General features: G+C 40.7%; 1 protein-coding gene across 4 annotated transcripts in view; it reads right to left on the bottom strand.

Annotated features, from left to right (window-relative positions):
* Positions 1–24,446, bottom strand: part of ZDHHC3 (zDHHC palmitoyltransferase 3) — a 68,886-nt gene that overhangs the window by 36,181 nt on the left and 8,259 nt on the right. For all 4 annotated transcript variants that reach the window (XM_077129579.1, XM_077129580.1, XM_077129581.1 and 1 more), the window contains exon 2: positions 14,345–14,674. In XM_077129579.1, the coding sequence (XP_076985694.1) occupies positions 14,345–14,650 (306 nt within the window). In that variant the 5' untranslated portion in view covers positions 14,651–14,674. The remainder of the gene's footprint in view (positions 1–14,344; positions 14,675–24,446) is intronic.

The raw sequence follows: 24,446 nt of genomic DNA, 5'->3' as shown, positions 1-24,446 counted from the left end.
ACACAGCTATTGATATCTGAAACATCTATCATAGTTAAAGGGAAAAGGAGGTTTCCAAACAGTATGTATGAGCTCATCTTGGTAAAGGTATGTATATATAAATAGGAAAAGAGACAAAGATACATGCAAAAGTAATAATGGTTACTTCACATGGTAGGATCACAGGTAATTTTGATTTTTTTGACTGTATTCCTTAAAAGGTCTACTATGAATAGGAGACTTCTACAATAAGGGAAAAAACTGATTAAAACACATGCGAAAATATTAATCTCAGGAAGGAGTTACTCAAAATTGGAGTATCAGCAACTATACTTAAGTTTGTAACCAAAATGCTATTACCGACTCATCCTGAGACATTCAAAGACCTGTCAGTGAGGCACTGATGCAAGGTTAGGGTCTTGAAGTCCACGAAGGTAAGGCAGAGTCCAGCCTGCACACGAGTGGGATTTCGAAAGGGGGTTGGGGACGGCCCTGGCCTGGGCAGAGGCGAGGGTCACACAAAAGCCCAGAGGGCCTAATTTTTAATTTTCTTTAATGTAAAAAGCTGATGCATGGCCTCTTGTGGATTCTACAGTCACAGACCCACAACCAGAAGCCATTATCTTCACACGTACAAAGAAAAAGTGCAAAGGGAAATTGTTTTCCCAAAGAGATAAGGCAATGGGGCTGATTTTTCCTAAATGAGAGCCCAGAGTTTGTTCTTTGGGCCCGGTTTTTTTAATATAACATATACACAAAAAAGCAAATATTTCCAACTACATTTTAACAAGTAATTATAGAACAGATTTTAAAATCTGGTGTGGGTTAAAATTCCACAATTTTTCATTTTTTCTTCTAGCTGCTCCAAGATACTGGAGACCAAAAGAAATATCAATATAATGATTCAGCAGTCATACTCATTTGTTAAATCCTATCTTCTCTGTTATACTCCTCCTTCTCTTTAAATAATATATAGACATAAAAGCAACAAATTTCAAAGTACATCACCATAATCAAATTGTATAACAGATTTCAGAGTTTGGTATGGGTTACAATTCCACAATTTTAGGCTTTTATTTCTAGCTGTTCTAAGGTACTGGAGGCTAAAAGAAATAACGGCGTAATGATTCAGCACTCATACTCATTTGTTAAACCTGACCTTCTCAGTTTAACTCCACCATCACCTTTGATCTTTCTCCCACTCTTTAGGGGTATTTGGGCTATGCCCATTCTAACTTTCTCATGTTGGAAGGGGCTGTTATTAATGTGGGATAGGGGGATGGAACTAGTCAATGTTCAGGAAGAGCTGGCCCCTCTGTATTTCAGGACTTATCTAGTCCAGGGGCCCATCTGAGGGTTGCAGGTTTTGAAGAGTTACCTTAGTGTATAATGTAGAATCTTATGTAATGCCCTAGGTATTCCTTAGGATTGGCAGGAATGGTTTTGGTTGGATTTGGCAAGTTATGATAGGTAGCTATGTCTACCTGAAGTCTGCATAACAGTGACCTCCACTGTAGCCTCTTGACTCTATAACCCTCTCAGCCACTGATACTTTGTTACAGCTCTTTCCTTACTTTTTGTCAGGATGCAGGCCCAGTTTTTAAGAAGGCCCCAGACCCTAGTTTGCTACACACCATTTGCCATAACCCTGAGGAAATCCCACCTAAAGGGGTTCCCTGTAAGAGGAAAACTTCCACACGGTAAAGGGAAACTAGAACTCTCATTCCTTCTCATTAACGCCTGCTATTTCAGACCATGGATAGAGATATCATTTAACAGCTCAGCCTTTTTAAGTTTGCCCCTACTGTGTGATTCCGTTTGTATTAACTTGCTGGAAGGTACTTCTCCATCCAGGCAAGACTCTACCTGCCCAGCCACCTGAGCCAGAGACCAGCTGGGCCAGCCCCTGAGATGGAGGAGTCTGTAACACCCACATTTGCCCCGTCTCCGTATCAGATACATATTTTTTTAAAAGAATATGCTCTTCTGGGCTTATCTCCACAGATTTTGGAACAACCTGTTATTAGTTGATGGTAAGGAATTTTGTTCTGTACAACTCTGAGCAGATGGCAGGGAGTTGGAAGGCCTGGATACACATTTTTGACACTGCTATCCCACTTATATTACTGAGGAACATGCCCTCTCCTACCATTCTTATACATCTCACAGGGATGCCTTGAAGCGTCCACATTATTGCAGCCTAATGGATCAAAAATAACTTTTCCCCCCTCATTTCCAAAGTAGTTCTTGTTCACAATTAGAAAAAATAAAATATAGATGAGAAAATGAAAAGGAAAAAGCCCACCCTATGATTCTATAACCCAAAGTATACTAACATTTTGGAACATATTCTTTAATCTTTTCTCTGTATACAGGAACCCCAAAGCACGTTTTTAAAACCTACAGATTCATAAAAATGCCCAGATGTTTCCAAAATAAATATTAGGTGCTAAAGTGGAATCAGTTTAAACCTGATTTAGAAGAAGTATGTTGAGGTTGTTTTTCTGCTTGGGTTTAGAACCGTCTCTGGCACAAGGCTCTACAAAGGCTCAGTGGGGAAGGAAGGTAATGTGTGTGTGTGTGTGTTTGTGGGGGGGAGGGTGATGTGGCAACCATACCCCTCAGTGGCCAGCTCAAACCTCCCTCCTCACTTTCTTTTCAACTTGAGAAATTGAGGCTGCAAAGTTCCCCCTCATAGTCCTCATCTCGTTGAATTCCTCTCCCACAGCTTCTCTGGCTTCTTCTTCTTGGGGGTCCACTGCCTTTGAGGACTAGGGTCTCAGCTAATTCTGGCCCTCAGGGAAGCCACACTATCTCCTCAGAGCTTTTTCTTCATGCCCTTCGCAGACTCAGTGCTTTCTCCTTCCCTTCCCAGCTAAGCTGTTGCTTGTTGCTTCTTCTTCTTTTTGAATTGAATATATACATATTTTTACTGGAGAAGCTGGTTGTTTACAGAAAAATTATGCATAAAAGTTAAAGTTAAGCTTCTTAAAGTTGTGTGCACTTGCTGTCTTGACCTCACTGCTCTCTTGCACCTGCCCCTCAACTGCACCAGGAACTGCTCTCACCAAGTAACTGAACAATTTCCTGCTGCCAACTCTGAAAGCTGAGTCTTAGCCCTCATTTTCCTTAGGGTCTCCTCTCAATCCATCAGTCTTTCCTTCCCTTCCTGTCTTCCTCTCCTACAGCTGCTCCACAACCTCTGGGGACTCCATCCTGCCTCTGTGGGCTGTGCCTCTTTCTCTTTTGTGATTCTGACCATCTTGGACACTGGTGTTCCTCAGGGTTCTGCCCACAGGTTTCTTCTCTGCCCATTCCACATTCTTCCCTGCACAATTCTGCCATCAGCACTTCCCCTATCACTACCCAGTGATGCTAAAAGTCTAGCTATAACCCAGATCTCTTTTGGAGTTGCAGATATCCCTAACTGGTTGTCCAAAGGGCATTAAAACAAAATAAAACCACCCATCCAAATTCAATATGCAAAGGGGAGCCCATTATTTTCTCCCCAAACTGTTTGTCCTGTTCTCCCTTGCCTGGTCCATGGCATATCCATCTGTCTACACAGCCATCCAAGGCAGAAATCCAGGAATCATCCCCAACCCATCTAACCCTCTGCTCCACCCCCACATACTCTACAAAGTTTATTCTGCCCCAAACTATGTCTTGCATCCTTTGTTCTACCCTCCACGCCATTGTTGTAGGTTCTGTTCAGCCTCATCATCCCACCCACTCACTCTTGGAGAATCTCCCAGGGGGTCTTCCTGCCTCCAGTCTGTCCCTGTACTCTGCAGCTCTACTGCTATCCTTTTCTAGAGTAAATTTTCTAAAATATGAATCTGATCATGTTACCTACCTATCCCTGCCTAAAAGCCTTCAGTGGCTCCACAGGTCTGTGACAAAGAGTTCAAGTTCCTGGGCAGTGTTCTCAAGGCCATCACAATTAAGCCTTGGTCCACCATTACAGTGTCACCTCCCTCCCTCTATAGTTTCACCCTGTGGACAACCTAGAGTTCTTCAAAGCACCAGGCTCTCCAAATATTCCTCTTCTGCTTTTAGGGACCTATATAGTCATCATCCCAACCCTCACTCCCCTCCAGCCTGCCAGGCATCTCTTTGCCCCTTACAACCAAACCAAAACCTGCTCAGGGATAGCTTCCTCTGTAATTCTTCCAGATGGCCTATTTCCAAGGCAGAACATCACTTAGGCTTTGTGCTACAGCAGCTTGTATTTGTATCATAACACATTTCATTTAATTACACACTCTCTCTCCTACATAACTGTAAATTTCCTCAAGTGGAGAAAACATCTTTCAACTTATAGTCCAGTAAACTGCCTAAGGCCTAGCATGGTGCATGTATTCAATAAACCCAAGCTGGATAATAATGATAATATAACAGACATTTATTGAGTGCATGCCATACACCAGGCACAGTTCCAAAGGTTTTGTATGTATTTACCCAATTAATTCTGACAGTAAATCTATGAGGTAGACTATAATTTTCCTCATTTTATAGATAAGGTAACTGAAGCAAAGAAGTTAAGCAGCTTTTAAAAAAATGTGAAATACAACATATATACAAAGAAAAAGCAATAATTTTCAAAGTATACTTCAACAAGTAGTTACAGAACAAATATCAGAATTTGCTATGGGTTACCATTCTACTATTTTAGATTTTTCCTTCTAGCTACTCCAAAACCATAGAGGCTAAAAGAAGTATCAATATAATGATTCAGCAGTCATACTCATTTGTTAAATCTTATTTTTTCCATTATAAGTCCTCTTCTCCTTTGATACTTTTCTCAATCTATAGGGGGTCTTTGGGTAATGCCCATTCTAATTTTTTCATGTTGAGAAGGGATGGTGAAAACAAGTGATGGGGTATGTAATTAGTTGATAATCTTGGAGATGCTGGTCCCTCTGGAAGTCACAAGTTTCAGAAAAGTAAACTTAATGCATGGAACTTGAGTCTCAGAGCCCTAGGCATTCTTGAGTTAACAGTAAGGACGTTGGTTGAGGTTTGGCAAACCACAGCAATTAGTAATACCTAGCTGAAGCTTAGGTAACAGCAGCTTCTGCATAGCCTCTTGACTCTTTGAAATCTCTTAGCCACTGATACGTTATTTTGTTACATTTCCTTTTACCCTTTTAGTCAGAAAGACATTTTTGATCTCACCTTGCCAGGCCAGACTGATTCCTGGGAATCATGTCCCACATTGTCAGGGAGACCCTCACCTCTGAATATCATGCTCCACATGGGGGGCGGGGCATGATTTTCCTTGCAGGGTTGGGCTGAGAGAGAGAGGCCACACCCAAGTGACAAAAGAGGTTTCCTGGAAGCAACTCTTAGGGGTTAGTATAGGTAATCTCAGCTTCTCTACCACCGGAATAAGTTTCATAAGGGCAAGCCTCAAAATAAAGGGTTTGGCCTATGTTCTTGGGAGTCCCCAATGTTTGAGAGGGTAACAGGGGTTTTCCAGAAGGGAAAGTTAAATAGTTCCATATATATATTTTTTAGGTCCCTCAAGGGACTCTACCAATATTTCTAAATTATCAGCCCACCATAGCCTGGGATGTATCTGGATATTATATTAAGCTACGTAGAATTACAAGACCTCATTCCTGTTCCAGATAGGTTGATTTAAATTGTGTGTTACAGAAACATTATGTTGTAAACACTACAAACCTCTCTGCTTTTGGTCTCATTCAGTAAGTGAAGCTCTAGTGTACATTCACTATAATCTTTTACTATGTATTCTGATCTACCTTAGTCCTAGCCAGATTGGCTTTGTTTTAATCACTAATTGAACCCTGATCTCTTTTTCCGTTACTTTAACTGTTACTGAATGCAGCAATGCTAACTTTCAGAGCTGCAGAACTCCAGTTCTGAGTCTTAGGTGTCAAAGAGGTATTCACAGTTACAGGAAAATACCAGCTTATACACATATAGCTCAGTGTCTCAGAATCTAGAAATAACACAACTTCAGACTAAGTGTGGGTGCTATTGTAAGCTATAGCTTACAAACTAGGCTCCAATTTTCTTAAAAAATATTTTCTGAAAGAGACCATAGCATACTTGTTCTTTTTTTTTCTGACTTATTTTGTATTTTGCACAATACATTGTCCCCAAGGTTCATTCAGTTTATTGCGTGCCTCAGGACAACCTTCCTCTTTGCAGCTGTACAATATTCCATCATATATATATATATATATATATCATAGTTTGCCTTTCAGCTTCTCAGTCATTGTACCCTTTGGTCCTCTCCATCCACTGGGTATCATGAATAACGTCCAAAATAAACAAATAATGTCTTATGTTGTCCTTATTTAGTTGTACAATCAGCAGCACTCTCAATTTTAGATAATTTTCACTGGTCCAAAAAGAAAAAGATCTGGTAAGTTCAGCCTCACCAAATATCAAATCAAAATTGCCCCTAATCTCTTGTCCCTCTCCCTCAATTATTTACCCCTGGTATTGCTATGATACTATTGCCGTCTTCCTATTAACTGTTGACCATAATACGCGATACAGTTTTCTCTCCATATCCCTCTATTATTGACTTTTTGTACAAGATCAAACCTTTGAAGTAGTTCATGTGAGAACATATTTATAACTGCAGTTAATCAATGGGACACACGGCACGATACACCCCCTTTCAAGCATATTCACCATCAATATTGCAATGTTACTTATAGCCCCACTAACAAGTTACCATCACTTCTATATGTTCCCTTACACTTAAGTTCAACCTCACTGGGTAACCCTTCCCCAGTCTCTAGCTTCTGTGTACCTCTAGTCCCTTATATTCTACTACAGTGTAAACCTCTGACAGTGAAATCATACAGAATCTATCCTTTTGTGTCTGACTTATTTCACTCAGCATTATGTCCTCAAGGTTCATCCACGCTGCATTCTGCTTTGGGACCTCATTTCGTCTTACTGTTGCAAAATATCCACAGTGTGTAGATACCACATTTTGTTTATCCATTCATCTGTTGATGGACACTTGGACTGTTTCCATCTTTTGGGAATTGTGAACAGTGCTGCTATGAACATTGGTGAGCAAATGTCTGTTTGTGTCACTGCTTTCAGCTCTTGTGGGTATAAACCGAGTACTGGAATTCCTGGGTCATAGGACAACTCAAATTTAGTTTTCTGAGGAATCATCAAACTGTTTTCCACAGTGGTGCTACCATTATACATTCCCACCAGCAGTGAATAAGTGTTCCAATTTCCCCACTTCCTAATATTTGCAGTTTTCTGTTTGTTTAACAGCAGCCATTCTTATAGGTGTGAGCTGATATCTCATTGTCATCTTGATTTGCATTTCCCTCTTAGTTAGGGAAGATGAGCACCTTTTCATGTGCTTTTTGGCCATTTCTATTCGCTCTTCTGAAAAGTGTCTATTCCTATCCTTTCCCATTTTATAATTGGGTTATTTGTTCTTGTTGTTCAGTTGTATAAGTTCTTTAATTGCATAGGATATCAGAACTTTATCCCATATGTGGTTTCCAAATATCTTCTCCCATTGAGTTGGCTGTCTCTTCATGTTTTTGACAAAGTCCTTTCAGGAACAGAAGCTTTTGATTTTAAGGAGTTCCCATGTATCTATCTTTCTTTCACTGCTTGTGCTTCGGGTATAAAGTTTAAGAAATTACCTCCTAATACAAGATATTTCCGTATATTTTCTTCTAGGAGTTTTATGGTACTGGTTCTTATATTTAGGTCTTTGATCCATTTTGAATCAATTTTGTATAGGGTATGTCTTTATAGTAAGTTTTAAAGTCAGGAAATGTTAGTCCTCCCACTTTGCTCTTCATTTTTAGGATATCTTTAGCTATTTGAGGTCTCTTTCCCCTCCAAATAAATCTAGATTTTCCATGTCTTCAAAGTAGGTTGTTGGAATTTTGATTAGTCTCACACTGAATCCTTAGATCAATTTGAGTAGAACTAACATCTTAATGACATTCAACCTTCCTATCCATGAGCACGGAATGTCTTTCCATCTATTCAGATAATTTTTTATTTCTTTTAGCAATGTCTTGTAGTTTTCTGCATACTACAGAAAGAAGGTACACAGAAAAAAATTAAATAACAATCAATTATAAAGTTAAAAATAGCAATCTATTGACTTATTTTGAATGGATTTTTTTCCCTTAATTGTCTCCTCAGGTCATTACTCATGTATGGAAACATTACTGAGTTTTGTACAATTAATCTTGTATCCCACTACTTTGGTGAATGTATTACCTCAAGTAGCTTTGTTGTAGATTTCTCAGGGTTTTCAAGTATAGGATCATGTCATCTGCAAATAATGAAAGTTTTATTTCTTCCTTTCCTATTTGGATATCTTTACATTTTTTTCTCCTGCCTAACTGCTCTAGCTAGGACTTACAGTACAATGTTGAATAACAGTGATGACAATGGGCATCCTTGTCTTGTTACTGATCTTATAGGGAATGCTTTCAATCTATTACCATTAAGTATGATGCTGGCTATGGATTTTTCATATGTGCCCTTTATCATATTGAGGAAGTTTCCTGTGATTTCTACATTTTGAAGCATTTTTATCAAGAAAGGATACTAAATTTTGTTGAATGCTTTTTCAGCCTCAATTTGCTAATATACTGTATTATGTTGATGATTTTTTGTGTGTGGAACCGCTCTTGCATTCCTGGTATAAATCCCACCTGGTTGTGATGTATAATTCCTTTAATGTGTCGTTGGACTTGATTTACTAGTATTTTGCTGAGAATTTTTACATCTATCTTCTTAAGAGAGATTGGTCTGTAGTTTTTCCTTTCTTGTTGTGTCTTTGTCTAGTCTTGGTATTAGAGTAATGTTAGCTTCATAAAATGATTAAGGTAGTGTTCCTTTTTTCTCAAATTTTTGGAAGAATTTGAGCAGGATTGGTATTAATTCTTTTTACAATGTTTGATAAATTCCCCTATGAAGCAATTTGGTCCTGGGCTTTTCTTAGTAGGAGAAGTTAAGCAACTTTTAAGACCACACAGCTAATAAGTGGCAGAACCAGGATTCAGACTTGGGCAATCAAAGTGTAGAACTTATGCTTCTGCCAGAAGACAAAGTGTATATTTATCAGATATTTCTATTGAGTGACTTGGAAGAGGCATTTTTAAAATGGCTTTGATCGCATAATATTATATATTGCTAACAATGATCACAACAATTATTAGGATAATAAGACCTGTTTTGGTAAGTCTCTTGGGTAATACAATGATTTTAAAAGGAAACAAGGAAAGAAATGCGGACAGGTTCTAAAGAAACACCAATGATCTCTAGGATTCAACAATCCTACGGAGTTCAAGCAACTAGATGAAAACTTACTTAAAACAGTTTCAGGGGCTATGGTGCTCCTGTACACTTCCTGGTCTGAACAGGAAACCCTTACAGAAACCCTCTCTGTTAGGGCTCTATCAGAAACACAGGTAGCCAGGCTCCAGGTCTGCTTCTCAAGGTCACCTCGCTCCTTCACAGAAAGGTTAGAAGGTAAGTGATCCCCAAATCAGTTACTTTCCTCTTTCTGAAAATGTTTCCATTGGTTTCTATAAGTTGCTTAGTGACAGGTATATGAGGTTGCCCAGCCTGAAGGATGATGTAGCTCGCTGTTCAACTGAGCTGAGGCAAGTCCCCTATCCTGACTCAGGAAATCTGCCAATAACTTTGGCTAAGAAGGGCAAGGCTCTGCTTTGGCCATACCCAGAACCCACCTGTTAAACTATGTGGTGTGGGAGGACCCATGCTATTCCTCCTCTTAGCTCCTTTGGGGCCAACATCATGCCTTACTACTGGGCTGAGTAAATATTTGCCTACTGGTCTGCACAGAGCAAGTACTAAATAAGGGTGCCAAGACAGATTCTAGGGAATACCAACAGCACCACTGAAGTAAGCTCCATTATTTCCACTGATGAATTTTGGCAGCTGAAAGTAAAATTGGTGGCCAGCAGTAGTCTGTGATCTGTTATAGCAAGATATTCACAAGGTAGAAATCAAAGGGAGGGAGGGGCAGTGGCATGTAGGCAGTTTTTTTCTTTTTTCTTAACAATGTGGCTATACTGAATTATGATTTATATTCAAATCCAAGATTTGAGATAATTTACAATAAGTTTAATAGATGATTGGGACAGAGGAAAGGAGAGGCAAAAATATGCTTATCATAAAGGCTTACACAATAGCTGTGATTAAGTATAACATTCAGTTTTGAGCTTCCTGGCAGCCAGGACAAAAGGAAACAAGCTCTGTCTCTCAGTTCTTGGCATCCTCTGAAGACAGACATTTTTCCAGGTCGAAATCTTAAAGGGGATTTCTCACACGGGATTTTATAGGATAAGGTATTAAAAAATATTTTTAACTGGAACAGATAAGGTGGTGATCAGAACAAGGAGAAAGAAATAGGCTTCCGAGTCTGGGTTGTGTTTAAGAAGCTGCTTCCTCAGGGTAAGTGGAGCCATTCTAGATCTTTAAAGAACTGGAGTGTTTTAGGAACACAATGCTCTTTTAATGATGTGACACAATTTCAGAGCGGCCTGGGATAGGGACCATGAGATCAAGCACCAGTGTGACTTAAGTTCCTTCCCACACACGGCTCCAGCCCAGCCTGCTGGCCTGGTGCTGTGCTTCCCCTACTCCTCTATCCATCTGTCCTTTACCCTCTATTTACAGGCTAGCCCTTTTGTCTGATTTCTCAAATGGGAGTTTCCCCTCCAAGAGGGCTGCTTACACATTTGTGAGTCATTTCCCTCTTTTCTTTTCTGCTCAAGTTCCATATGGACCTATTTACTACTGCAGTGGAGTAAAAGACTGCTAAATGAGCTAGAAAGTTGGGGTCATTGCAATTGTTCTGATGTTATACTTGGAATAATAATTGCAAAGCTGGAAGCAGGAAAGTAACTATTTGGAGTGACCATATATATATATTTTTACTACTAATGGTTAAAAAGATGACATACAATGCATATGCTGTTTGTAACCTTAGGATGCATATTTTCCTGAAAAATTACGTACAGTACAAATTCTTAAGATACAGAACATTATAATCCCACTAGGGAACGCTTTAGTATCCTGCAGTGCATCCCTTCCAAACACAGACTCCCTCCACAGTGTGAATAAGGAGCCCTTAATTGCTCTGCTTTGTAATCTGGGACCAGTAAGCCAAGAGTCCCACAGTGGTGTCTCAGAGCTCCCACAGTTTCATTTCTTACTGTTTTTCAGGGTGAGTTTTGCACAAGATGTCACATGCTTGGGGGGGGACAGGGAGAGGCTGGTGGTGACCTAGAGAGTCCACAAGAAGTTTGAAAGTCCTGAGATGGGGCACTATATACTGTAGAATATATTTTGAGTTTATCGCCTCACTCATAGCAGATATTTGATAGATGTCATTTTTTTTTTTGCCCAATTTTCTTTAGGGCTACGAGCAAAACACCTCTATGTAAAGCTGACTGGTGTTTGAAATATAGCCTTTGGTTTCACCCACTTCAGAATGAAACCAAGTCACATACCACTGTGAGAAAAGTGTTCTACCACATCTGACTGCAGGGGCCAGAATGAAAGAGGCCCCTGGAGACTGTCACATGTGTCAATGCATGTGCGAGGGTAGCAGGAATGCTGGGGCAATCGCCTCCCTTCATTCAGATGCCTGGTTTCACGTGCCTGCTATAAACCAACAACCTCTGCCCTCCACTCTGATTCTGACCCTCTACAAGTTCCAGATGTAACTTAACTATCCTCTGCCCATCTGCATCTCTGCTTACACATAATGCAGACTTGGTTTGAATAAGCAGAAATCTTGATTTCTCCTCCAAAATCTATTCTTTCCTAGACTTTCCCATTCAACAAATGGCATCACTAACCCCCCAGTTGCTCACGCAAGACTCTGGAAGGCACACTCTCTGTACCCATCTCCTTTCTGATAGCTCTTCTGAACAGTGGTTCTTGGGCCTGGCAGAACATGAGAGTCACCTGAGAGCTTTAAAACATCCCAATATCCAGGTCCTGCCCCCAGTACATTTCAAATACTCCCCAGGGAATTCTAATATGCAGCCAGCTTGAGAACTATTGACCTAAAGTATACTCCAAACCCAACAGCTTCTCTCTAGCCTCACCGCTTCCACCTTGGTCCAAGCCACTACCATGTGTGGACCACCGTAATACTTCAACCTACCTCTAACTAGAGGAAAGCCTCTCTGATGGCTTTCCACTACACTCAGAATAAAGACCAAAGTCCTCGGCTTTGCACAACTAGCATCTACTGTCCTCTCCAACTATTCCAGCCTTTGGTTTAGTTCTCACCCTCATTTATGACCCAGCCTACTGCTCTTAGGAAATATGTTTCTGTTTCTCAAATACGCCAACTCTTCGTACCTACTCTTCCTCTGCCCTAGGATTGTCACTTGCCTGGATCACCCTGTTTTTATTGTCTTTAAAGCATGTACTACCTTCTGAAATTATATTGTTCAAGTATGTCTTTATGAATGGTAGATATCTGACAGATTTATTTTTTGCCCTGTGTTACAGCAAACACACCTCCCTCTACTGTCTACCTCCCTCCACTAGAAAGTAAGCTTCAGGATGGCAGGGATTGTGTCTTGCTCACTGCTTCCAGAAAGGAACTTCTCACACAGTAGGTACTCAATAAACAGGGCTGTTCATTTTATTCCATCCCCCAGGGCTCCTCCTCACCACAATACTATCCTCATAAAATGATAGTCCAATCTTGTCACTCTTCTGTTTAAAATTCTGAGGGACTCTGATCCCCACACTACACCACCACTTCAAACAACTCCTGGCTCCCCAAGACGAACCATACTCCCATGTTTTTCTGTGTCTTTGTGCCCGCAGCTCTGTCTGCCTGACACGTTATGAATTTCTTCCTGCCCTACCACCCCCTACCTTCCCTGTTACCCTCCATCTTTCTGACAAGAATTGCCTTGGGCTTTACCTCCATCAGGTAGCCTGCCATCACAGCAACTTTGCTTAAATTGGTTAATAGCCCCTCCCTTGGTCTCTAACAGCAATTTGTACTTCCTTCTGCCATAGCCTTAATCACATGGGGCTATCCTCTAGACTGAGGGCATCTCAAGGGCAGGAACAGTGCCTGGGACTTGGTAAACACTAAACTATAGGCTAGGTAAGTAAAATAATGTCTTTTACTAATCCCCAGTAGCAAGGGCACCATAAAAATTTCTGAATAAATCCTTAACTTGTTTTTAGCATGACCAACTTGATGCTGCTGGGAAAACCCTTTCATACTCTTGCGTTTTGCAGCACCTACAACTAAAACCATGGCTGTTCAGTAGACCCGTCAGGGTGCTAACGCTGGGTCAGTAGGCCATGCCCACCAGTATGTACGATCTCCCTGAGGCACACGCATGCATAAGTAGAAGCACTGTCTGGACCAGCTGCTGACATGTAATAGAGCTGGGAAAACTGCTTTCACTTTGGACAGATTAAAAATCCACCACCTGAACCAATAGGTTGCCTTGTGAGAAGGGAACTAGCTCAGGACCCCATCATCTTTACTCTGCTCTCCCTGGGGCACACAGAAATGAAATAAATCTGTGTGGCCAGTGCCATTAGCAGTGCTGGCTTGCTTTCCCTTTCTTAATTTAAACACATACATCCCACACACTGAAACAATTAAGCCACAGGAGGTCTTTATCAAGAAACATACCCAGTTGTTTTTTGCATACAAGATAATGAACAGGGATCAAGGATCTAATACCAGGGTGCACAAATATTCAAAAGCCACTTGCACAGCTTGGTATATTTAGCTAAATCATTGGGCAGAATATCACTGCTTTACCCATAGAAATCTACCAAGAGGCACTTGCTGTGGCCTAAAACAGGCTTGTCCAGCTTTTTAGGAAAAGATGAGCCTTGCCCAAACAAAGTGAAGGCCATATTAGTGCAGGTTCCTGAACTACAAAGGGCTTTAATTTCAAATCTACCTGGCCCCAGTTATACCTTGACTGGGAAATACCATTCGGACCCAACCTCACCCACTCCCCAGCATATTCTCTGCTCTGATCATTCTGGTCCCAGTCTCCATGACTATCTGACTGTGTTCTGTGTATCTGGCTGATCTTCTCTAGACCAAACCCATCCCATAGCTGCTTCAATGAATGTATACATCAGGTACATACAGTTATCACTCAACCAAGACAGATGGTTGTGGTATGGATGCAGTCTCCTCTTCTCTAGTCAGAATTCCACTTTCCCACCCCAGCTCTGGCCCTACTGTTCTGTAAATTCCCAAGGTTCAAGGGGAGCATGCAGGCTGTGGCCATAATAGGGCCAAAGGAGGAAAGTGTGGGCTGGTCAAAACAAGCCCCGACATACTCACGGGGTCCGTCAGCATGGCCCGGCAGTGCGATGCCAGGGCCAAGAAGGCCAGCAGGTTGAACACAATCCCATTGATGACGCTGTACACGTAGTCTCGGGATGGAATCAGCATGACAAAGAGGACTACAAACTCAGCATAGAGGACCAGTATCCAGGTGACAATGGCACAGGCAATGCCACAGCCATCACGGATAAACCACATGGTTCCCACAGGGCCGGGGTGGGGAGGTGGGACACACTTCTCTGGCTGGAGGTATTCTGGTTTCCGCTCAATGTCTCGGAAGTGGTGGGCGGGGATAAGCATCATAAGCTATTCTGTCCATACTGGCATCTGAAAGAAAGAGGAGAGAATTAAAAAAATTGGTAATATCTTATCATCAAAGAGACCTGAGCATTCATCCTTCCAAAGTGAACCAAGAGTATTTATGTGTGAACCCCTTGCAGAAAAGCTGCTTAAACATTTTGTTCATTTAAAATGTGAGTTCTGGGCGGGCCACTGTGGCTCAGTAGGCAAGAATGCTCGCCTGCCATGCCAGAGGACCCGGGTTTGATTTCCAGTGCCTGCCCATGTAAAAAAAAAATAATAATAAAATAAATAAATAAAATGTGAGTTCTCTTCCCCACTCATGAGAGTTAACTTGGAAAGCAGGTCCACCTTGCCCAAAGCCTTCATATGACACTTAAAAAGGGGGTCACGAGAGCAGGCCACAGTGGCTCAGCAGGCAGAGTTCTCGCCTGCCATGCCAGAGACCCAGGTTTGATTCCCGGTGCCTGCCCATGTAAATAAAATAGGGAGTCACCAAAGGCTAAATGCCATGCCCAAGGTCAGCCAGAGCAATAGTAGCAGATACAGCATGCCAACATAGAAGGAACCCTGTCCTCATTTATTAGGGATGCTGAGCAGACAGTGCCTCAATAGACATACTCAGATTTTAATTTAAAGACCAAGAGGAAGGAAGGAAGGGAGGGAGGGAAAAAAAGGGAGAGAGTGAGGGAGACAGATATGTTCACCAAGCCTTCTGGGAAACCGTCTTAAGCAGTAATACCACTACCTCTACAACGTGGACAAACCCAAAAGACTGATGTTGGGGCTGTATGGGATTAACAGGGATGAGTAGGAGGAAAATTAGCAGTTTCCTAGGCCCAGCATTAAGTAGCAACTTTAAGACATTATAATTTGCTGCTCTGTATTAGCTAATGATAAAGACAAAACAGTCACCAGAATGGGGAAACTTCTTGAAACAAGCCAGTTTTTTAGCTAAATAGGTACATTGTCCAGGGATAAGAGATACTCTGAGCTCCACTCTCCTCGTAAGGGATGAGGGCAAAGAGTAGAGAACATTGGACAATGAACGCAGAGACATTTCCCTACCACCTAGCCGTGGAGTTTTCTGAGCCTTCGTTTTCTTAGCCATGAAAATATATTCCAGCCCTGGCCACCTCCTCACCAGGGCTGGCGTTAGGGTCGAGGGAGTTAGAGGAGGTGCTCATGATGTAGATCATGACATCCTGTACACACTACACACTGTACACATGCTTGCTCTCTAGGAAAGACAGCCATTCCTTCAGAAACAAGTACTAAGCAATGCATCCTTTCTTCCTAACAGTTGCAGCTCAAGTTTCTGGAGACAGCAATGAAATAACTAAGAATCATAACTAAACCTATCTGCCCACAGTATATACTACAAGACACAGTAAGCACAGATTTCCCTCCTTTATCTTAAATTCTGTGGCCTGCTGCATCATAAACTAAGTCTCAGAAACTGTGATGGTTTAAGTTCAACACCAGCTATAGGTGTCATGGGAAAAAACTTGTGGCAGAGGCAAGTAACATCTCAGATTTTGAGAACTCGAATCACTACACAGCAGAGGAAATCATTCAAAAGCAACATTGAACTATGTGTGTTTTCCCAAAGACTGCAGCTCTGAAGGAAAGGGCAAGCTTTCAATGGTTGTGTTGGATTATCCTTACCCTTTTTGCCCAATTTTTCTTCTCCCCCTTCACTTCTTCTATTTTCCAAAAAGAAAGATTACAGTACAGTCATGGATAGTAAGGATGCGACCAGAAAGCTGAGAGAGAAGCTTTCCAGAATGACATTCTAGAGTCAAAAGTTGTACAGTCTAATAACAAAAGAATAAGGCCAGCACCTCCCTCCCAGGGAGGCTAAAGAGCATTTAAATGTATACCATGTACTTGTCCAAAGGAACACTGACTCAACAAACATTCAGAGTGAATACCACAAACTGGGCATGCTGTGCTTGGAGCTGGGGAATAAGGAGTCATGACATATACAGAATAACCATCCCAAATAGAGTCAAAGTGGTGGAACCTGATAGTCCATCAACCAGAATCTATTAATGTAGGGACCTTGTGCTCTCTCGAGGACAGTGGCAATTAGTGATGCCAGTGACAACCTAAAAGCATTAAAAGACATGGGCTTATTTGAAGCAGAAGTATAGTAGGAGATTGCAGACCAGTGATGTCTGGGACTTGATCTATGCCCAGCAAATTTCAAAACTATGAACGCTGTTCAACCAAAATCAAACAAAAGCTGAAGTTTCACAGTAATTAAAAAGATGATCCAGGCTAAACATTTGACGATCTTGAGATTCTCGTTTTATGATGCTGCCATAGATATTTGTATGACTATCACCTATGCTTCCACAATTATTATTTAATGCTCTAAACCAATAAAGTTTTATTGGCTCACAGCCAGGCCATTCAATTATATGTTGTCTATGGCTATTTTCATACAATGGCAGAGTTAAGTAATACAGGACACCTAGCCTTTATAAAAGAGCTTGCCAAATCCTTGGCCTAAACAGTTGTTTATTCACTAAATAAATAACTAAGAACCACCATAACTCCTACTTCCCCTGTGATGGAGATGTTCTGTGGCAGCATAACCTCCCACTGCCTACAGCCTGAGAGCAATCGCACCACAAATAGTGTACTTGATCAAATTGTTCTTCAATTATGATAAACGGTGTGGTTTTTATAAATGGCTGATCACCACAAATAAATTTTAAATGATTTTCCTGCTTAGATACTTTCAATGATTAAATTATGCTCACTATACATTCAAATAGTTTACTGCATTCTATCCTTTGTCAATTGCTCCTTCCTGAGTATATATGGCAATGACTTGATGAAACTAGTTATGTTTCATCACACATCTGTGTGGTTTTGCTGAGGAATAAGTTCTTCCAATAAGTGAATTTCCCAGGTAACTGTGGCTTGTTTCTCAGCAGAAACACAATATTTTAGCCATTTGTTGGAAATATTGAAATAAAAGAAAAAGGGGGGGAGGGATATTATATGGTCCCTGCCTTATGTACAAAACCATTTTTTTTTCTGGAATGATTTAATCATTACCAGGAAGATAAATTACTGGAGTATGTTATGTAATGATGTCCTCAGGTGCTACCAAGATTCACTGGGCTCTCTGCCTCTACCACCTGGCCTGCTCAGAATATTTTAATTATAACTCTGGCATCTTCTTTGTATGGCTCTTTGTTTTCCTCCTCCACTCCAAGCCACTGTCATTTCTGCATCTACAGTAACCAATCTGCCCAACACACTCTCTATTTACTATTGCTAATTAATTGGCCATGGGCTGGAAAAACAAAAACTTAAGGTCATTAGATTTGTTTATAAATAAAGTTACTTATTTTAGGTAAGAGGTTTGATATGCTCTCCTGACATGGTCCTTGTGGGCTGAAGCCTGTCTTTTTATTACCTCAGTGCCTGGCACATATTAGCCAGTCAACAAATGTGTTCATTAAATGACTGCATGAGCGGTGCAGGTGTGTCCCACCTTGGGGAGGCCTCACTGTCTTACATGCAAGGCTCCAGCCATATGCTAATGGTGGAGGGTGCAGTGAATAGGACCATGAAGTAGTTGGGATGGGACTCTCATTCCATTAGCCACAGTGTTCTGCTCTTGAACAACGTGGGTCTGAAGAGTCACCCAGAGGAGCTCTGAGTCTCACAGCCTCTCACTGGAATTGGGAAAGTTAAAGGCACACCTGTGCTGACACTTAAGTGTGACCTAAAGAGCACATTTCAATCCACAATTAAGAGTTTCAGAATACCTAAAATTAAGACCAAGAAAGGCATACTTTAAGAGTTTACTTAACTCCTCGGCACAAAAGTGACAGATTTCACTTTCCAATAAGTATTTGTTCCTTAACCTAGCTAATAGAACATCTGAGAAGTATTTTTTAAAACCCCACCCACAAAAGCAAATATAGATCCCTTTACCTTTTCTACTTTGAATGAAGGAAATTCCAGTCTTTCAGGTCGAGCAGTGGCTCTTCTGCCAAGGACTCAGGCCCACACAAGCTCTTGACTTTGTGAGGTGCTGGGCAGACCTAGCTGCTCAGGGCACAGGGGCAGCCCTAGAGGAGGACAGTGAGTCCCAGAACCCCTAACACCTCCCACCAGTCAGCTCATGCCCTTCCAGAGGCAGCTACTTCCACGTACCCTCTCCCTGCCTTTTTTCATCTGTTTCTTTGTTCTGTTTGTTCTCTAAAGTCTCCTCTCTTCAATTCAATCCAACTTCAAAAGACATTCATGGAGCAGGCATTAAGTGCAAGGAACTAGGCAGGGGGCTCATGGACCAGGGCTGAAGAGGCCAATAATGTTTGTGTACTGTCCTGTTCAGGCCCTGCTATCCCTCCCCACCCCAGCTCCTAAGCAGGTAAAGCTATTCTTATTTGCATTTCTGTATTAATCAGCACAACTGAGAGGCAAACAGTGCAAAAAAGAAAACAGAAGTGAGATAAATAGACTTTTTTGTGGTCAGATCTTCTGGACAGGTGGCATCTGAGCAAGGTATGGAGCCAGGATTAGTGTAATGTAGATAAAGGCAAAGGGAGCAGGCAGACGTGGCAGGGAGAGTGATGGGGAATGTGAGTGAGGGGCCTGGGATGTCCATGACCTTTTCTGGGAGTGGAGGTTGTGTGGAAATGAAGCTTTAAAGGTAGGAGGAGGTTATGTTTTAGAAGGTCTTGGATTTCATAGTTAGTTGGGATTTCACTGTGGAAGTACTGGGGAACCACTGAAAGTTTCTGAGTAAGTAGTGAAGTGATCAGATCCACACTATAGCAAGGCCATGCTGGCAGTGACAGACCAGAAAGATTGGAGGGCTTGGAGTCCAGAGGTGAATGAGTCCAGTGAGGAACTAAGCTAACAGGTCTGAGTACCAGTTTGGTTTTCTGTTCCTCTAAGTGGCTACCACTTCTCCAAAGAGGGATTGAGAAAAATTAAGATTTTGCAATTTTACTTATAGTAACTGTACTTTTGGGCCAAGGTTTTTATGGCATTAAAAAGAGTTAGCGCCTCCCTATGTTAGTGATCCATGTGCAAAGTAATTATTATTTACATCTGACGCAGGGGTACACTGACACCTAGCAAGGCAAAGGGATGCAGTCCTGGGATTAAGGAAGTCATAGGAAAAAGGATTCACAGGATAAGAACCTCAGAGCTAGCAATTTCAGTGGATGTGGTATCAGACTGATGATCTAAGCTCTGTGGGGAGAAGCTCGTGGTAAGGCTAAGGAGATCATCTAATCTTTCTTCCTAGAGTTTCAGAAGCAAAAATCAAGAAAAAACTGAAATTAGTGATAATCTTTTAAAAACGGCTTCTAGTCCAAAGAACCGCCTCCAGATCTATGTACAATGCATGTGCTTCATTATGCCTAACCGTCAGTGTGCCCTTCCACTAACTCAGATAGATAGACACGTATTTGGTGAAGCTCTGGAGCCCCATCAGCCCCAGGGGTGGGTTTCTGGGTCAGCCTCGAGGCATACCATTTACTATTCAATTATCATGCTGGGTAGCTCAGAGGATTTGAAAATAGTGGTGATAAACCAAGCTCACAGGCTCCACCCAACTGTGGGCCATCAGCAGATTGGCCAGATTGGACTCCTGCCCTGGCTAAGTGCTAAGCACTGGTGATGGGGAGAATTCAGTCAAAAGAAGATGCCTGCAGTTAATTACCATTTGTTGAATGAGGAGCCTACAAATCTATCACATGGCCTGAAAAACCCAACCCCAAGTCCATACTTTACAGGCTGGGGTCAAAAGCATGACTGTCACATAAACCTTAAAAGGTCTGTACGGGATACATCAGAGCCTCCAAACCCACTGTCCTCAATCTAGCGAGTCTCCCCAGGACCCCAGATACTCTCAGATTGCCAATTAGTCCTACTTTACCAGTTTTCATGAGACAAGATGCAATAAAGAAGTTAAGTTAGATCTAAAACCAAATCCTTAGAAGGACCTTAAAGTACCTTCTGAACATTACTTCCTTAAAACACCACACCCACCCACATTATCACATCCATGCAAGCATTCACACACAGTATACAAGTAGACTATGGGACCGTATAGATTAAAGTAGCATTAAGAAAGGGCAACAAACACAAATCATTAAGCCTGTATGAAATATCTGCACACAGACTGGTGTAACAAATTCAAAATCAGGTGGAATTATTTTCTCTTGACTTAGCACTAAGGTCATCGAAATACTTACAAAATGATAATAATAATGGATTGAATGTTCTGGGTCCCTACTAGTAAGGACTATAATAGTTGAAACTCAATTTCCTCAACTCTTTACCAGATGCCATGAACATCAGTAAGGTAGGAGAAACCTTTAAATAGATTTCTGACTTTGATCAAAATTCATTTCAATTGAAAATGGTGCCTAGAGAACTGGATATCCATACGCAAAAGAATGAAAGAGGATCCATATCTCACACCCTATACAGAAATTAACCCAAAATGGAGCAAAGACCTAAACATTAGACCCAAGACCATAAACTTATAGAAGAAAATACAGGGAAATATCTTAGCAATCTTATAACAGGAGGCGGTTTCCTAGACCTTACACCCAAAGCACAAGCACTGAAGAAAGAAAGAAAGAAATGGGAACTCCTCAAAATTAAACACTTTTGTGCATCAAAGATCTTCGTCAAGAAAGTAAAAAGACAGCCTACACAATGGGAGACAATATTTGGAAATGAAATATCAGATAAAGGTCTAGTATACAGAACATATAAAGAGATTGTTCAACTCAACAACAAAAAGACAGACAACTCAATTACAAAATGGGCAAAAGACATGAAAAGACACTTCTCAGAAGAGGAAATACAAATGGCCAAAAGGAACATGAAAAGATGCTCAACTTCCCTGACTATTAGGGAAATGCAAATCAAAATCACAATTAGATATCATCTCATACCCACCAGAATGGCTATTATCAATAAAACAGAAAACCAAGCGCTGGAGAGGATGTGGAGAAAGAGGCACACTTATGTACTGCTGGTGGGAATGCCAAATGGTACAACTGCTGTGGAAGACAGTGTGGTAGTTTCTCAGGAAGCTAAGTATAGAATTGCCATATGATCCAGCAATACCATTGCTAGGTATCTACTCAGAGGACATGAGGGCAAGAAGACAAACAGACATTTGCACACCAATGTTTATAGCAGCATTATTTACAATTGCCAAGAGAAAGGAAACAGCCAAAATGTCCATCAACAGAAGAGTGGCTAAGCAAGCTGTGGTATATACATATGATGGAATATTATGCAGCTGTAAGACAGAATAAACTTATGAAGCATGTAACAACATGGATGGACCTTAAGGACATTATGCTGAGATTAGCCAGAAATAAAAGGACAAATATTGTATGATCTCACTGATATAAACTGACATTAGTGAATGAACTTGGAGACTCTCAGTTGGTAACAGAGTCCATCAGGAGATAGAAATACGGTAAATATTGGGTAGTTGGAGTTGAAGGGGTACAGATTGTGCAACAGGACTGACTGTAAAAACTCAGAAATGGATAGCACAATACTACCTAACTGTAATATAATAATGTTAGAACACTGAATGAAGCTGAATGTGAGAATGATAGAGGGAGGAGGGCTGGGGGCACAAATGAAATCAGAAGGAAAGATAAACAATAAAGACTGAGATGGTATAATCTAGGAATGCCTAGAGTGTATAATGATGGTGATTAAACGTGCAAATTTAAAAATGTTTCTGCATGAGGAAGAACAAAGGAATGTCAATAATGCAGGGTGTTGAAAATAGATGGCAATTAATATTTTTAAACTTTAACGTATGTGTGAAACAAGCAAAAATTGTTTATTTGGTACAAAATTTATATTTTGACTAGTGCATTTCCTAATATAACTTATGTGGACAGCTTAATCGAACACCATAGTATTTGGAACCTTACGTAGGGCATGAGATTTTGTAGGTTTGTCTAGAGTGATGCCCAGATAAATCCCAGAGCGATTTGAACAGTGAATAGGGACGAATTTGCAGAGTCTCTAGGGGGAATGGTGAGAAAGGGGGAAAATTCAACTTCCCCAAGTGGAGAATTCTTGATATTCTTACAGGCAGTGGGGACAGCCAAAGCAATAGGCCGAGCCTCCATTCTTGGGGTTTGTTCATATGAAACTTAATCCTGCTAAGGATAGGCTAAGCCTACTTAAAATTAGGCCTAAGAGTCACCCCCAAGAGAACTCTTCTGTTGCTCAGATGTAGCCTCTCTCTCTCGGTTGGCACAGCAAGCAAACTCACTGCCCTTCTCTCCTCTCTACGTGGGACATGACTTCCAGGGCTGTGGACCTTCTTGGCAACGTGAGACAGAAATCCTAGAATGAGTTGGAACTCAGCATCAAGGGACTGAGAAAATCTTCTCGACCAAAACAGGGAAGAGAGAAATGAGACAAAATAAAGTGTCAGTGGCTGAGAGATTCCAGAGTCGAGAGGTTATCCTGGAGGTTATTCTTACACATTAAATAGATATCACCTTGTTAGTCAAGTTGTAATGGAGAGGCTGGAGGGAACTGCCTGAAAATGTGGAGCTGTGCTCTGGTGGCCATGTTTCTTGAAAATAATTGTATGATGATATGGTTGTCCCAGTGTGACTATGTGGTTGTGATAGCCTTGTGTCTGATGCTCCTTTTGTTTACTTTATCAATAGACAAGTAAAACATATAGATTAAAAATAAATAAAAAATAGGGGGAACAAATGTTAAAATAAATTTAGTAGATTGACATGCTGGTGATCGGTGAAGGGGAGGGAGGGGTAAGGGGTATGGTATGTATGAATTTTTTTCTGTCTTCTTTTTATTGCTTTTTCTGAATTGATGCAGATGCTCTAGGAAATGATCATGATGATGAATATACAACTATGTAATGACACTGTGAGTTACTGATTATATAACAAGAACGAAATGATCATATGGTAATATTTGTGCTTGTATGTGATTATGTATCATAAATAAAAAATAAATTAATTTAAAAAAAGAAAGGAAGGTATAAGGGGTATGGCATGTATGAATTTTTTTCTGTTGTCTTATTTCTTTTTCTGAATTGATGCAGATGTTCTAAGAAATGATCATGATGATGAATATGCAACTATGTGATGATATTGTGAATTACTGATTATAGATGTAGAATGGAATGATCATATATTAAGAATGTTTGTGTTTCTTGGCTGTCATATTTAAAAAAATTTTTTTAATTAAAAAAACTTTAAAAACTACAAAAAAAATCATTTCAATTGAATACTTAATATTTTAACAAATCCAGTAGTATGGTAAACTGCTGTGGGAGGGCTGACATGGTATCCTTGAATATGCCCTAAACACTGAATTGCTACCTAAATTAATTCTGCCATAGTTAAATAACTCTGCTCGTCCTTAAGCAATCACTTGCAATGTTCACTGAGAGAAGATGGCATCTCTTTTGATATTGCTATACCATTTCTGAATTGAAAATGCACCCTAATGATGATAATGTTAACCTTAGATGGTTTGTCTTAAGAATCCAGCATTTGCCTCTTTTAGGACTTCTCATATCTTAGAGTGATAGATAAAAAATAAAAATGCATTTACAAGCCAGGCCTGCAACTTCAAAGAATACACAGTTCACACCCTGGCAGCTTTAGAAAAGAATCTGATCAAGTAGGAAATTAATTTAACTGAGTTCCAATTCCCTTAATTTAATTTGTGTAAGGATTCAACAGATTTTTAATTTTATGACCATTTTTAGATGAGTCTCAGGAAAACA

Source organism: Tamandua tetradactyla, chromosome 15, assembly GCF_023851605.1.
Source record: "Tamandua tetradactyla isolate mTamTet1 chromosome 15, mTamTet1.pri, whole genome shotgun sequence".
In the NCBI taxonomy this organism is placed as follows: domain Eukaryota; kingdom Metazoa; phylum Chordata; class Mammalia; order Pilosa; family Myrmecophagidae; genus Tamandua; species Tamandua tetradactyla.
Note: the sequence above shows the minus strand (reverse complement) of the source record. Positions and strands in the feature narration are given on the sequence as shown.